Raw genomic sequence first — 14,079 nt, forward strand, 5'->3', positions numbered from 1 at the left:
CATGGGGGAGATAACTATTTTTCTTCCTTCCTGAATTTTCCAATTTGTCTATATTTTGCACGTTGTAATTACCAAAGGAGTTTTTAAATAGGGCATTATTTGACCAATTTAAAATTCCCTTAATCCTCATGAAATTGCTTTGCATTTACTTTACCCCTAGCCTAGCCAAAGAGCTATCTGATGTGGCAGGAAATAAACCTGAGGTTTGGCAGTCTGAAAATGAAAAACAAGCGCCAAATTTCCACCCAAGAAAGTCTGCTCACTGTTCTTGGGGGGAAAAAACACAAAGGCCTTTGAAAAAGTGGGGGGTAGAGAAAAGGTCACATGGTCGAAGTAATTAAATAAATAAAACACTACTTAATTGCCCTGTGGAGCACCGTCTCGGGGCTAAAGTGAGGGAATTATTTCAGCAACCTGCAAACATTACATACCTATATATTTTCCGAAGTCCCTACAGTAATATCAGACAGGGAATAGTTTTGGGTCATAATGTTACTTTTCAGAGCAAAACCTGATTATTGGATGCGTTTTTAAAAATTCTAGAAAGAGGCAAAGTAGATTTTTTTTTTTTTTAAGATTTATTTATTTATTTGACAGAGAGAGACACAGCGAGAGCAGGAACACAAGCAGGGAGAGTGGGAGAGGGAGAAGCAGGCTTCCCGCGGAGCAGGGAGCCCGATGTGGGACTCGACCCCAGGACCCTGGGATCATGACCTGAGCCGAAGGCAGACGCTTAACGACTGAGCCACCCAGGCGCCCCCAAAGTAGATTTTTTTATTCGTCTTTCCCACCCTACCAACGTTGACCAAGAAGGCAAATTATGAACCTTCTGAGATTTAATGTGTTCTAGAACTCCTTTTGCAAGGAGATCGAGAACCTAAGAAAGGCAAGTGTGAGAAATGTTTGCAAAGCCAACCAATGACTGGCAGATATTTTTCATGAAGACAAAGAGTTAATTCATTGTGAAGGACAATGTGTAATCACTTGTCAGCTGTTGGAACTGTTTAATAATAGCACCGTGCGACATTAATTGCTATTCCAAATACCGTGTGGTGTGGATGCAGAAAAGGTCAGCCATCAAACAGAGCCCAGTGGCGACCTGCTAACAGGTCACCAACCCGATGCCCTTCTTTCTGGGCACGCAGCTCTCTATTTCTTTGACCCCTTTGTGCTTATGGGTGACCACGGGGCGGACTTCCGGCCAGGAGGATGTGCGGAGAAGAGATGTATGGCTCTTTCAGGCCTGACCCTTACAGGGCCTCCCGCCTGCCAGGCTCCATTTTTCTTCTGCTGACTGACTGGGGACTCTAAGGCCAAAGAGGCAGAAGAGGCGACAAGATGCAAAGAACCGTTGCTGTTCAGAGGAGAGCCACCTGACCGAGGACACCCACACTGGACTGTGACAGGACCAGGTATCTGTCCTGTATATACCCCCGTCTTGAGGCAGGTGTTCACTGTGTGTGAATGGCTAAATGCACCCTGCCTCTGAGCACAGGACTGAAATCACTCGACCAGTGATTCTGAGGGGAGGGTAACATTTTTTTTTTTCTTTTTTAAAGATTTTTTTTATTTATTTGGGAGAGAGAGAGGTAGTGAGAGAGAGAGAGCACAAGCAGGGGGGACAGGGAGAAGCAGGCTTCCCGCTGAGCAAGGAGCGCGACGCGGGGCTCGATCCCGGGACCCTGGGATCATGACCTGAGCCGAAGGCAGACGCTTCACCGACTGACCCACCCAGGCGCCCCAGGAAGGGTAATGTTGACGAAGGGGGTCTTTCAAATTCATACCAGGCTTCTCCCAACATTCAAACTACCATTGATGGAAAAATTGTTTTCTTCCTTATGTTTAACTCAAGACAGAGGTAGTAACATCTGCATTGCTCATGCCTCACTGGGGAAGAAATCTGGTGACACTCTCGTTGTTTGGGAATAGCTCAAAATTTTTAGTTCAGACTTAATTGGGTCATTTGCAGATAAAGTCAGAAAGATCATGCACATGGCCCTAATGGAATCCTCAAACGATCTTTTCCCAAAACATTATTCCTTTACAGTCCTAGGTCAAGAACAAATCTCTTAGGTCATTTCACAGAATGTCTTCTCATTAGGCAAGATGGATCTTCTTGAAGATCAGGGAAACTGACCTCAGAAAATAACTCCTCTTAAGGTTTCCACATGTCTGGCAGTTCTTCTGTGGGGAAGCGGCGGGGGGGGGGACCGATTAGCATCTTCGATGAACTAATTCCACAGAGACAACCAGCACTGAGTTTGACCAATGAGGTTAGACCTGGTCAAATTATTTTTTTCCTTGAATAAAAGTCATTAATATTAATTAATCCAAACTGTTCGGTGCTCTCAGTTCCGATCACTTGAATCTTGCCCACCAAAAAAAAAAAAAAAAAAAATTAATGAAAGTCCAACTGGACAATAATGGGATGCCTCAGACCAAAATGACATTAAATGTTTTTTTTATTGAACAAAAAGAGATAAAACATGGAAGTTGAAATCACTGAGCAAAAGCAGCTTCCCACGTGAGGCTGCTATACTTTGTGCTAAATAACCTTATGAACTGAGAATATACAGAACACATATAATATGCAAGTTACCTCAACAGCAAAGGAGAAGGTGTAGGTTACAGCTTCGGAAGGAAAAATTTGGTCAAGTGACAAATTTAGTTGCTCAAAATTTCTAGCCCTTATCCACCTAAATCCAGTAGGATTCTCCATGTGTGCATTCAGTATGTGCATACTGAATTCCCATTTTAAGGGAAGCTGTTTTTGGTAGAAATTTAAAAAGATCTTTCATGTTTATTTGACGTGCCATTCAATTTTTAAAATTTTATATTTGCTATATGTGTGTGTGTGTGTGTGTGTATTTATACACACTTCAGAAACCCCAAACCCTTGTTTCTAAGTAGAGGGGTCATGCTGTTTCTTTTTTAAATTAATATTGGTGAGTTTCAGTTATTATTTCTCCTGTGTGTCTAAGAAACTTCATATGTTTTCAATGCACCCACACAGACCGGTGGGTTGACAGATATGTCAAAAACACTTTATGCAAAGAGGGAGGTAGCTCATGCGAGTTGGCAACCTTTTGTCTATTGTGTCCTGTTGACATCTCACAGTCAAAGATGAAAGGAAAACTTTTGGACTTTGAAGCCTAGTTAGCACAGTTGTACATTTACTATAATCCACCATCAAGTTGGTTTATTGGGCTTTCTAATGTAAGATGACAAATACCTTACACCCAATACACAGCATCAAAAAAGTACTGAAGAAACATTTTATAGACAATATCTTGGGGTTTTTTTTTGTTTTTTTTGTTTTGTTTTGTTTTTTGTATGTTAAACATCAGCTTCAATGGGATACATTTCCAGAAAGGTTTTGTTACCACTTTATAAACACTCTAAGCCAAACAAACAGCACAAATAACATCAATGTTGTCTTTTTTTCCAATATCTGTATCAATGACTGGAGGCTAATCCTAACATACACTACTAAAGGGGGCGCAAAAGAAGAGAATTCTTGACACGTTGCAAAGATAGGACTACAGCATCTTAGTTGTAGGGGGATGATCCTAAGGTGCAGAAAGGGGGGACTCTCTAGAGGGGGATGGTGTGGTTTCTTCGGGCGGGAAAACCGTGAGTGTACAAGCTCGGATGCCACCGAGGGACTCTGGGAGATCAAACACCTTATGCCACTCATCTTTATCGGGGTCATATTTCTGCACTATCTCCACCATACAGCGATTATTCCAGGAATACCCACCGACCACGTAGATCTTATTTTCAAAGACCGCAACCCCAACATCACTCTGCCCCCTTAGCATGGCAGCAATTGGGGTCCACTGGTCAAGGATAGGTGAGTAGTATTCACAGCTTAGGACATCATCATAATCACTCGTGCCTCGGAAGTGGTTACCACCGATGACATAGAGCCTCTCGCCCACCGTACACATGCAGTGCAGACCTCTGACGGTGGTCATTGGCGCCTTCTGGATCCACTTGTCAGTGTCAGGGTCAAAGCACATGAGCTCCTTTTGGAAAGTGTCATGAGTGATTCCTCCTAAAGCATGAACATAGGCATGACAGTAAACAGATTATTACAAAGATGCAAAAGTAAATAAAAGGCTCTCTGTCCCTAGATCATCAAAGTCTAGCCACCTATTATGCCATCTTATGGCTTTATCGCTGGTGTCCTTATAAATGTCTGCCCTCCAGAAGTACTTGCTCTGGGATTAAAAATCCAGAAAGTAACATTTTCAGCTCTTAGAGAACCAAAAAGTGTAGCTTATGTTATCGCAAGGACCTTCCGAAGCCGAGACCCGTGGAATTTAAGAGGCTTTGCTAAATGAAAATAGATTTGGGCCACTTTTAGAGTTGGGTCTGCTGTCAATCTCGTGTATGAAGCATCATGCACTTCTTTTTCTTTAAAAAAAAAAAAAAGGCATTTATTTATTTATTTATTTATTTGTCAGAGAGAGAGAGAGAGAGAGAGAGCACAAGCAGGGGGAGCGGCAGGCAGAGGGAGAGGGAGAAGCAGGCTCCCCATTGAGCAGGGAGCCCGACGTGGGACTCGATCCCAGGACCCTAGGATCATGACGTGAGCCGAAGGCAGATGTTCAACCGACTGAGCCACCCAGGCGCCCCAGCATCACTCACTCCTACTGCTTTGGGGCGAGCACGCCCTGGCAGCTGAATGCTGGGCTTGGGCATTTTAATTCCAGTTGCCCATTTCTGCACTTAGCACATAAAAATCTCTACTCTCATTATCTCATCAGCATTGGGGCTATGAAGTCAAATCCATCAAAATGCTTTGAAAAGTTGACAGGATTATGCAAATGTCCAAGCCTATAAGAATACTCAGCACCGTGTTTTTGTAGAGTTTCTGTTGGGTGGGTGCGGGAAGGTACTGTCATGTGCTATCGGCCTGGACACTTAAAGAAGCCGCGTGCTTGGGTGGCTCAGTCGTTAGGCGTCTGTCTTTGGCTCAGGTCATGATCCCGGGGTCCTGGGATCGAGCCCCATGTCGGGCTCCCTGCTCGTTGGGAAGCCTGCTTCTCCCTCTCCCACTCCCCCTGCTTGTGTTCTCTCCCTCGCTGTCTCCCTCTGTGTCAAATAAATAAAATCTTTTTTTTTTTTTTAAAGATTTTATTTATTTGACAGAGAGAGGCACAGCGAGAGAGGGAACACAAGCAGGGGGAGTGGGAGAGGGAGAAGCAGGCCTCCCGCGGAGCAGGGAGCCTGATGCGGGGCTCAATCCCAGGACCCCGGGACCACGACCCGAGCCGAAGGCAGACGCCTAACGGCTGAGCCACCCAGGTGCCCCTAAATAAAATCTTAAAAAAAAAGCCGAATGCTGAATACATATGGAATCTTGTATGTGCCTCAGTTGGCTGTTGATCCACTGAGTCTGTATTATCTACAGAGTGTATTCTGAGGTCACACAGAAATCAGTCTCTAGAAGGAAAGTATCAGACTCTGTTCTGCAGATTAGCAAGAGAACTACACAAATTTTCAGCTGTATCAATCAAAGCGCTCCTATCTGGGGACCAGTTGGCAATCACTGTTTCCTCTCTGCTTTTTAGTTTAGTTTTTTGTTTTGTTTTGTTTTGTTTTCTGTACTCTACAGAATTCTCAGGAAGCAAAACGGTGTTTGTTTTTTTTTGTTTGTTTGAGATTCAGCTCTGGTCCTACCCTATTCTTGACCGGTGAGGTCATTTATAAAATACATGTTAGCTATGCCAAAGTGCCACGAGAACAATTTCATGTCATTTTTGTCCCCCCAGAGGATCTGGAGCTCTCATTATAATGGCATAGTATCTACACACATAAAATAGGTAGAGGGTGTAAATCATTGATTAGCGGAGCATATGATTTCCTGGATGGCTCTTTCAGTATAAGACGTCCTGGAGTTGCTCATAAATTTAACACCCCAAACCTATCAATCACCCACTCCAGGCCTTTCGCTGATCCCTCTTGATTACAGACTTCGTAAGGCAGCGGCGTTCAGAGACCCAGACCACCATAACCTAATGCCTCCGTTCTCTAATAATGTAACTGCTGGCCTGGCACTGGCAGGCTCTCGGAAGGGGGACGATGTGTCAAGAGAAAAATACACACGCATGTGGCCAACATATATACAGGTAATCAGCACAGAATTATTCATGCAAGGACCCCACAGTAGATCCCCTGATAGTGCTGAGGAAAAAAGGAAACACCTATTATCAGTCGCACTAAATGACAGCGTGAACATTATTATGCATTACGTGTGTATCAGGAGCCAGCTTATGCACGGCAGAGTTTATATATTAAATAATGATAGATTTCCTCATAGAGCTGAGCTAAATGTAAGCTCAAAATGAATTAAGGGTCGCTACCGGGACTATGAATGGGGGTTGTTGGCCTACAGGGTTCATTAGAGTACAGAATATGGGGACCAAAACGCAACCTGCAGAAGCTGAAGGCTTTCCAGTTTCTTCCAAGTTATGTATTCACAGCACGACGGGTTTGCTGCTAGTCTTATGAACTTCTAGAATACCAAAGGCATCTATACGCAAACACGCACGTACAAGGTATCTTCTAAAATCACCACAAATTATCTTTTGATGATCCCTTTTTCTGTATTCTTCTTCTTTTTTCTAATGTAGCAGCACTTACATTATTTTTCTAATATTGTATGGAAAGATGGTGCCATAGTTAGAAGCGTACGTATTATATTAATTGCATCTGCATTATAATGGTTTACCTGAAATATACATGACTCCTCCATACACAGTCCCGGCATGGCCATAGTGGGGTTCACTCATTTTGGCAACGTAGGTCCACTCATTTGTTCTTGGATTATAACACTCCACTGTGGCTGTTGTTTGACGAAAAGAAAAAAAAAAAAAAAAGAACAAAAGAAAATAATTTATAATTTCAAATTTAGCAATGAGTTATTTTTCCCTTTAGGTAAAATAATAATATTTAAAGAACGGAACCGTATCTATTACAGATATGAGATACTCTTTGGGGGTCTCTTTTTTTATTTACTGAGATTATACTACTAAGATGAACCATTAATACATTTTACATTAGACTAGAGACTTATGTAATAATCTAACACATTTCTGTCACTGCAGAAACTGCTAGGGTTTCTTTTCTTCTGGTATCTTGTTACATCTTTCTAATTTGACATTTCTCCCAATTCCTTGCTCTAAATATGTGGGAAGATGAGGGAGCCTGGGTAGCTCAGTCGGTTAAGCATCTGCCTTCGGCTCAGGTCATTATCCCGGGGCCCTGAGATCGAGTCCCGCATCGGGCTCCCTGCTCAGTGGGGAGTCTGCTTCCCCTTCTGCCCCTCCCCCCCGCTCGTGCTCTCTCTCTCTCTCTCTCTCGCAAAAATAAACAAAATCTTTACAAAAGATAAATATGTGGGAAGATGAAAAAATCATAAGGAAGAAGAAAAGTCAGTTCTAGGCCCCCCGTGCTGATCCACCATCTAGGAAACAAAGGTTCATAGACAGGAAGCAAAGTCTGAGGGTGAGAATGAATGTATGTATGTATGCACACCGCCTGCCGTATGTGCTGGCTGCCTCTTGCTTTATTTCACATCCAGACTACACAATAGACATTGGTAATAATTTTTCCACATTTCCATATTAAAGTCAATAGTGGCAGCATGACATGAAGGGAAGATTTTTATTGGGGCCGCTTCCTTCCAGTAATAAATTTATCATCTTTAACATAAAGTATTTTGGAGAAGTGACCTCAACCTATTTAAATATCACTCTGTTATAACCTCAAGAATAGAACAATGACAGATAGAAAACGTAATCCTTTTTAAAAGGCAGAAAGAAATAGGGCTGTTCCCAGTACTCTGGTCAAAAGCACCAAGTCTAAGGGCACCTGGCGGGCTCAGTCAGAAGAGCACGTGAGTCTTGATCTTGGGGTCGTGAGTTCGAGCCCCATGTGGAGTATAGAGATTACTTAAATACATAAAACTTTAAAAAAGAAACAAACAGAAACCCCACACAAAGTCTAGGGAGACTTGAAAAGTTTATACTATTTACTACAGATGCTGTCAGTTGGCAACCCGATTTCTTGTCTCCCCTCACCCTGCTTTTTTCTCAGGAACAGAAGAACCAAGACACTGCACACCGGAGTGCTGTGCTAAACTCAACATTCAAATTAGCGGGTTCCCTTGAACCTGGAATGGACCATATGATTAATTCTAGGCAATGAAACGGAAGCAGAAATCTACTGAGTGGGGCCATTTGATCAAGCCACTGGAACACCTAACTGATAAATCATCCCTTGAACAAGATTTCCTATTAAAAAAAAATAATAATAACGTGAGAACAGGAAAAACCAGAGAGAAAAAATGAGAGATGCACTTTCTACTCTATTCAACAATTTCATTTCTTCATCAAACTGACTACACACAGTACTTATTTCTCACCTAACGACTCCTATATTATACCACTTCTCATCTCCCTTTACTGACTGCTTTTTGCACTGGCTTGAGCTTTACATTTTCAGGCTCATCTCAAAGGCTTTTCCTGTTCTCATTTTGATCTACTGTCTTGTTAGTTTTGTTCATTGCTTTAGGCCTGGACCCTCACCAACTCTATTTCTTCTTTTTTTTTTTTTTCCCTCCCAACTCTATTTCTTCTAAATCCTTCCATTAAGTAGCTGGATCCTGCAAAATCTTTCCCCCAAATAAGAAGAGCTATTGCCACAATTCATGACAAGCTGAAACTGATTCCTCCGATACTGGTTTTGGCTCTTTGTAGTCACTGGACATCTTCTCCAATGTTTATTTCCATTTGCCTTTAGCATGACTTTCACTTCATTGACAAGCTCAATCCTACTGAACATACATTATTATCTCTCTCTCTCTCTCTCTCTCCACTTACAGAGGATCTAGTATATTGATTGGTACTTGGCATCAGCAAAGTAATTAATGGTAGGGTTTTAGCTGATAAAAAAAAAAAGTAGTCTAATCACACACCCTATCAGTGAAAGGGTTTTAAAAGACTTTCAGAGATCACATTTCTGATGGCAAAGACAGGTTTTACTATAGTTCTATGCTTCCCTTAATGAAAAATTCTGCCTTGAACTTTGAAATTTCTAGAGTGTCACAGTCTGTCCTTATGTCTAATTCAATCTATTTTGATGGAGTTTCCATTAGTTTCCTCCTGTTCTTTTTGGAGTGGAACTAGCGCTTGAACAGCTATTCACTCTTTATGATTATTAAAATTTTCCCATGTAGAAAGATAATGCTGTTCTTCCGTCAGTGAATTAATTGCATTTTTTTCCCTAAGAGGGGTTATAAGAATCCATCTCTATTTTCTCATACAGGAGTAACCTAAGTGTAAGATGGCTATTAACCACCAATAATATAATAACTATGTAATAGTTCATCATCCCTCAACTTTTCTTCCTTGGGCAAAATAATCCATATCCTTTAGTTTTTCCTATCATTTAATATCTACTGTCAACCTCTAGACTGTCTCCATGAAGAATTGTTGTTCTTAGTAAAATCAAGAGTATTTAGTTTTAAAATAGAACACATCCGATTAAAAGTGTATACACACACATGTCCTTATTTTCCATATTCACAAGGCAGTGGGATATAGGCTTGTGCCAACAGCCTTGATAGGGGGAGGGGGCAAGGGATGATGCAAGGGACAAAACAGTGGTTCCATCATAGTCTATGAGAGGTAGGAATGGTAATGAACTAATTAGGAAAGTCTAGAATAGGGTCAGGCAAATTATAGCCTGTCAGCCAAATCCATCATGCTGCCTGCCTTTTGTATGCCCCACAAGACAAAAATATGAATGGCTTTTACCTTTTTTTAAAGAGTTGGGGGAAAAAAAAATCAAAGGAAATGTTTTGTGACATATGAAAATCATATGGAATTCAAATGCTGATGTTCCTATAGAAAGCTTCATTGGAACACAGCCTCACCCGTTCATTTATAAATTGTCTATGCTTGCTTTTGCAATACAACAGCAGAAGTGATAAGCTGTGACAAGATCCTATGGCCTACAAAACTGAAAATATTGATTTTCTGGCCCTTTACAGAATTTCACTGACCCTTATTCTAGAGAATCATCTTCAGTAACCTGGTTGCCTGCAATTTAAATTAGAGACCCTCTCCAATTTAAGAATTACATGGAGGTTGCTTAGTTCACATAAATCATTAAAGATTACTATTTTCTCAGGTGATTCTACTGGAGCCTGGAATTGGTTCCAAGGGATAATGTGGAACTTGTTCTTTTTGAGAGTAGAAAGGGATGAACCCTGAATCACCACCGGAACAATGATGGTTCCCACAGAGGGGCTGTGATCTCTAGAATCTTAAGAGTGCCCGCTGGCGATGTGTTGCTTAATGAAGAAAACTGCAAATCCATGAAGGGATATGGAGACATTTGATAAATTTCAGTAATTTTATTGCACATTTACTTGAAAAAAAAGTCTAACACCTTTTTCTATAAGTTATTTCATTACTTGAAAGCTTGACTTATTAATATTTAACAGAAATGAAAGCTATCTGAGCTATCATATTTCTCTTCAATATAGAAAACCTCAATGGAAGATCGATTTCTTAAATGACATAAGTTTGAAAGATGCCAGGAATAACTGACTTCTCTTTCACTTAAGTGACAGCTACTCTAAGCTTCACGTAGTTTCCAATTGTACCCAGTGTCAAAGGAAAGCAGCATTTCTAAGGAATTATATTTCAGCAATATATCAGGCTCACACACACATTAGTAGTATCTTTTTGATGTACTATGGGCTTAGGTCCATCCATACACACTCCATGAAGGGATTTTAGAAGGCCAAATGCATTAAAATGATCTAAAATGTCTTACAAATGCTGCCACTGTTTTCTTTTCATAATTACATCTAGGAAATGGTCATTGCGTATATGAAGAATAAATAATATACTGGTACTAATGAACCAAACTAAAATTTTCTTTTAAGAGAAGATTTTACTTTTAAGTCGTCTCTACACCCAACGTGGGGCTCAAACTTATAACCCTGAGATCAAGAGTCACATCCTCCACCGACTGAGCCAGCCAGGGGCCCCAAACCTATTAAATTGTTAAATGACCCTCCCATCGATTCCCTTTTGCCTGCCACCCATTGCTACCCCCTTCTCTATTTACACAGGCCTATTAATATGGCAATGTAATCAGTTAAGATGGCACTGTGAAGTTACTATAACAGATGTTCTTGTGTGTGCGTGTAGAGGGCAGTCCCATAAAAAAAAAAAAAAAAAGTTTACGGAGCAGGAGAAATGTTAAAAAAAAACCCAGCCTCTGGCTGGAACATTCAGAAATATAAGCAAGGGTCTCTTTAGGACCTAAATCTGCTATTCTGCAAAAACCATGGGTCCAAGAAAACTGGAAAGGGCAAGTGACACATATACAAAGAGAAACATTATTAATAAAGAGAATTCAGAAGAAGTCAACAATACAGAATGTGACACGATTGTTTTAAAACAGTCTATTTCCTGCTCCCAAGTGGGTCTAAAATAGGAAAAACTCAAAGGAGTTGGGGTGGCCTGAAAGTTCTTGTGCAATTAAGATCCAAGATTTCAGTGCACTTAAGCCAATCAACTGATTTTCTAAAAAAAACTTCCAATATATTTTAACTTAAAATATTTACTACAGCCAGGCTTTGCTGGGTATGCTGATTTTAAGGCAAACAGTCATTTTCTACAAAAGCGTACTTACTTACAGATTACAGGAGGTAATTTCAAAGGGAAAGAAATGTCATTGGCCTTTAAAGTGGAATTAGAGCTGTTTCTTGGTATTGAGGGTTTGTGTCTATATTACAACCATCTATGTATTTGTGAAACATGCAGTTTACAAATTTAGATAAAAATGGGCCTCTACCATCTAGAGGGGTAATCATTTTTTAGGCTATATAAGTCATTATCCTTAGGTTTAAGCTCTGGGAGACTGATTTTAAAACCTAAATATAATCAAATAGTTACTATGAATTAGGAATAGCTCATGAAAAGCACGCTTCTCATTTCTTTTTACTTTCAAACTGAAATGCAGAAGGGGCGCCTGGGTGGCTCAGTCATTAAGCGTCTGCCTTTGGCTCAGGTCATGATCCCAGGGTCCTGGGATGGAGCCCCGCATCGGGCACCCTGCTCAGCGGGAAGCCTGCTTCTCCCTCTCCCGCTCCCCCTGCTTGTGTTCCCCTCTCTCGCTGTGTCTCTCTCTGTCAAATAAATAAATAAAAAATCTTTAAAAAAAAAAAACAACTGAAACTCAGAAGACTATTTTTAATAAGAGATGGAGGGTGTGATTTCTGAAGGTCATGAGCAAGGAAGGCAGCCACTTGCCCAACGGCGTCGTCTACTTCTCGTTCCCAAATGAGTATAACATGGCAAGAGCTCAGCAAAAGAAAGCCTCTAGCTTCTTGGTTTTATGTAATGACTCTCCTTGGCCTGAAGATGATAAATTCTCAGAAGAATAAGGCCTCTAATTAATAGGAGGAATGATATATTGAAGACTGCATATTAACAGCGGTGATAACATCAATAAGCAAGCACTGACTAAGAAATTGGAGCTATTTCCCTTGAGGAAAGAAGGTCTGAAATGACCACACACTGCCAGGACCGATGACCTATAATTTGTAAACTTGGAAAGATTATCTTATACAAGCGGTTTTCCTAAGAAAGTGCCAAATCACTAGTTGCAGCTTCTGAATATTTCCAGACACCGTCCATTTAAAATAGTATCACAACATGAAAATAACGTGTGTGGGCTGAGTGAGGAGACCTGAAATGACAATTCGACACGACAGGTACTGATCCCTCGAATGCGTTTTAAAGCCTGATTATTAAAATATATTGGGCAATCTGTGTGGTTCATGATAAGGATCCCGAGTCCCGCCTTTTGGAGAGCCCAGTCTTAGAAAAAAATATCACTGCGACAACAAAGGGAAAAAAAACTGTAGGTAGGAAAGAGCAGTAACATTAAGACGTGACTAACGAGAAAGGGATTGATCAGCTGGAGAGTATAAGAGCTGAGAGCAGTTCTTTTGGCCTCCAATAAATAACTTATTCTTAAATCCATTAAGCTACCAAGAAAAAGATGCTGATAGTCACTCTGAATTGATCCAGAGCCAAGGCCAATATTTTCCACATTCCCAGCATTACAGAGCCTGGACTACTGGTCAACTACAAGGACTCTGGTCATTGCAGCATAAAAGAGGGGGTGAAAAAAAGAGGCCAAACGATGATGGTAATGACAGATATGGAAGGCGTGACAGAAAATGGGGTCTTCCTGACTTCTTTTTGGACAGCTATCTTACTCCAATTTCACCTAAAATAACAAAATTAGTGTTCATTTATGGAGCCAAAGTACTATTCTACGTTAACTGCACTTGTGACCAATCTTCAATTAGGGAGACAAAAAAAGTGGCCCCATCTAATGAAGCTTACCAGAGCAGTTTACAGTGAAGAAAACTGTTTGGTATTTCACTAAGAGAGAATGATTTTTTTTTTTATGATTTTATTTATTTATTTGAGAGAGAGCAAGAACATGTGAGTGGGGAGGGGAGGGGGGAAGAACAGAGGGAGAGGGACAAGCAGACTCCCGTGCTGAGCATGGAACCCGACGCAGGACTCGATCTCATGACCTGAGCTGAAATCAAGAGTCAGACGCTTAACTGACTGAGCCACCTGGGTGCCCCAAGAGACAATGGTTTTTAAAACTGATAGTCACAGATCACATTACTCAGAGTAAATACATTTTGGATAATACTGAACTTGGTACATTTAATTGACAAAGAAAATGATCTTACTATGGCGGTCAAGGGTCTAGGATAGGGTAAAAGATTACGTAAACGAAGAAACGATAACAGTCAGTCCTCTGTAAGGAAGGATTTTAACCTGTACAATAAAGTATTATGTGGGCTTTTAAAAATGGAAAATAAGGAAACATGCCAAACTTCTGTCCGAGATTCTATTAGTATTTAAATTAGCAGAATATACTTTGTAGTTACACTGTCAAGATGAAAACCATATATACTGCCAAATAAAATATTCTGCAACATTCCCAGCATTACAGATATAA

The 14,079-nt window shown here is 40.8% G+C and overlaps 1 protein-coding gene across 10 annotated transcripts in view; it reads right to left on the reverse strand.

Moving 5' to 3' along the window:
* Positions 1 to 2,444: 2,444 nt before the first annotated feature.
* KLHL13 (kelch like family member 13) overlaps positions 2,445 to 14,079 on the reverse strand; it is a 205,571-nt gene continuing 193,936 nt past the window's right edge. For all 10 annotated transcript variants that reach the window (XM_054509043.2, XM_045881809.3, XM_054509024.2 and 7 more), the window contains 2 exons: positions 6,740 to 6,853; positions 2,445 to 4,057 (listed from right to left, as the gene is read on the reverse strand). In XM_054509043.2, the coding sequence (XP_054365018.1) occupies positions 3,570 to 4,057; positions 6,740 to 6,853 (602 nt within the window). In that variant the 3' untranslated portion in view covers positions 2,445 to 3,569. The remainder of the gene's footprint in view (positions 4,058 to 6,739; positions 6,854 to 14,079) is intronic.

The sequence above is a fragment of the Mirounga angustirostris genome, unplaced genomic scaffold (assembly GCF_029215605.1).
Source record: "Mirounga angustirostris isolate CCGP_5_RB_7025 unplaced genomic scaffold, mMirAng1.0.hap1 SCAF_11, whole genome shotgun sequence".
NCBI classification, from domain to species: Eukaryota; Metazoa; Chordata; class Mammalia; order Carnivora; family Phocidae; genus Mirounga; species Mirounga angustirostris.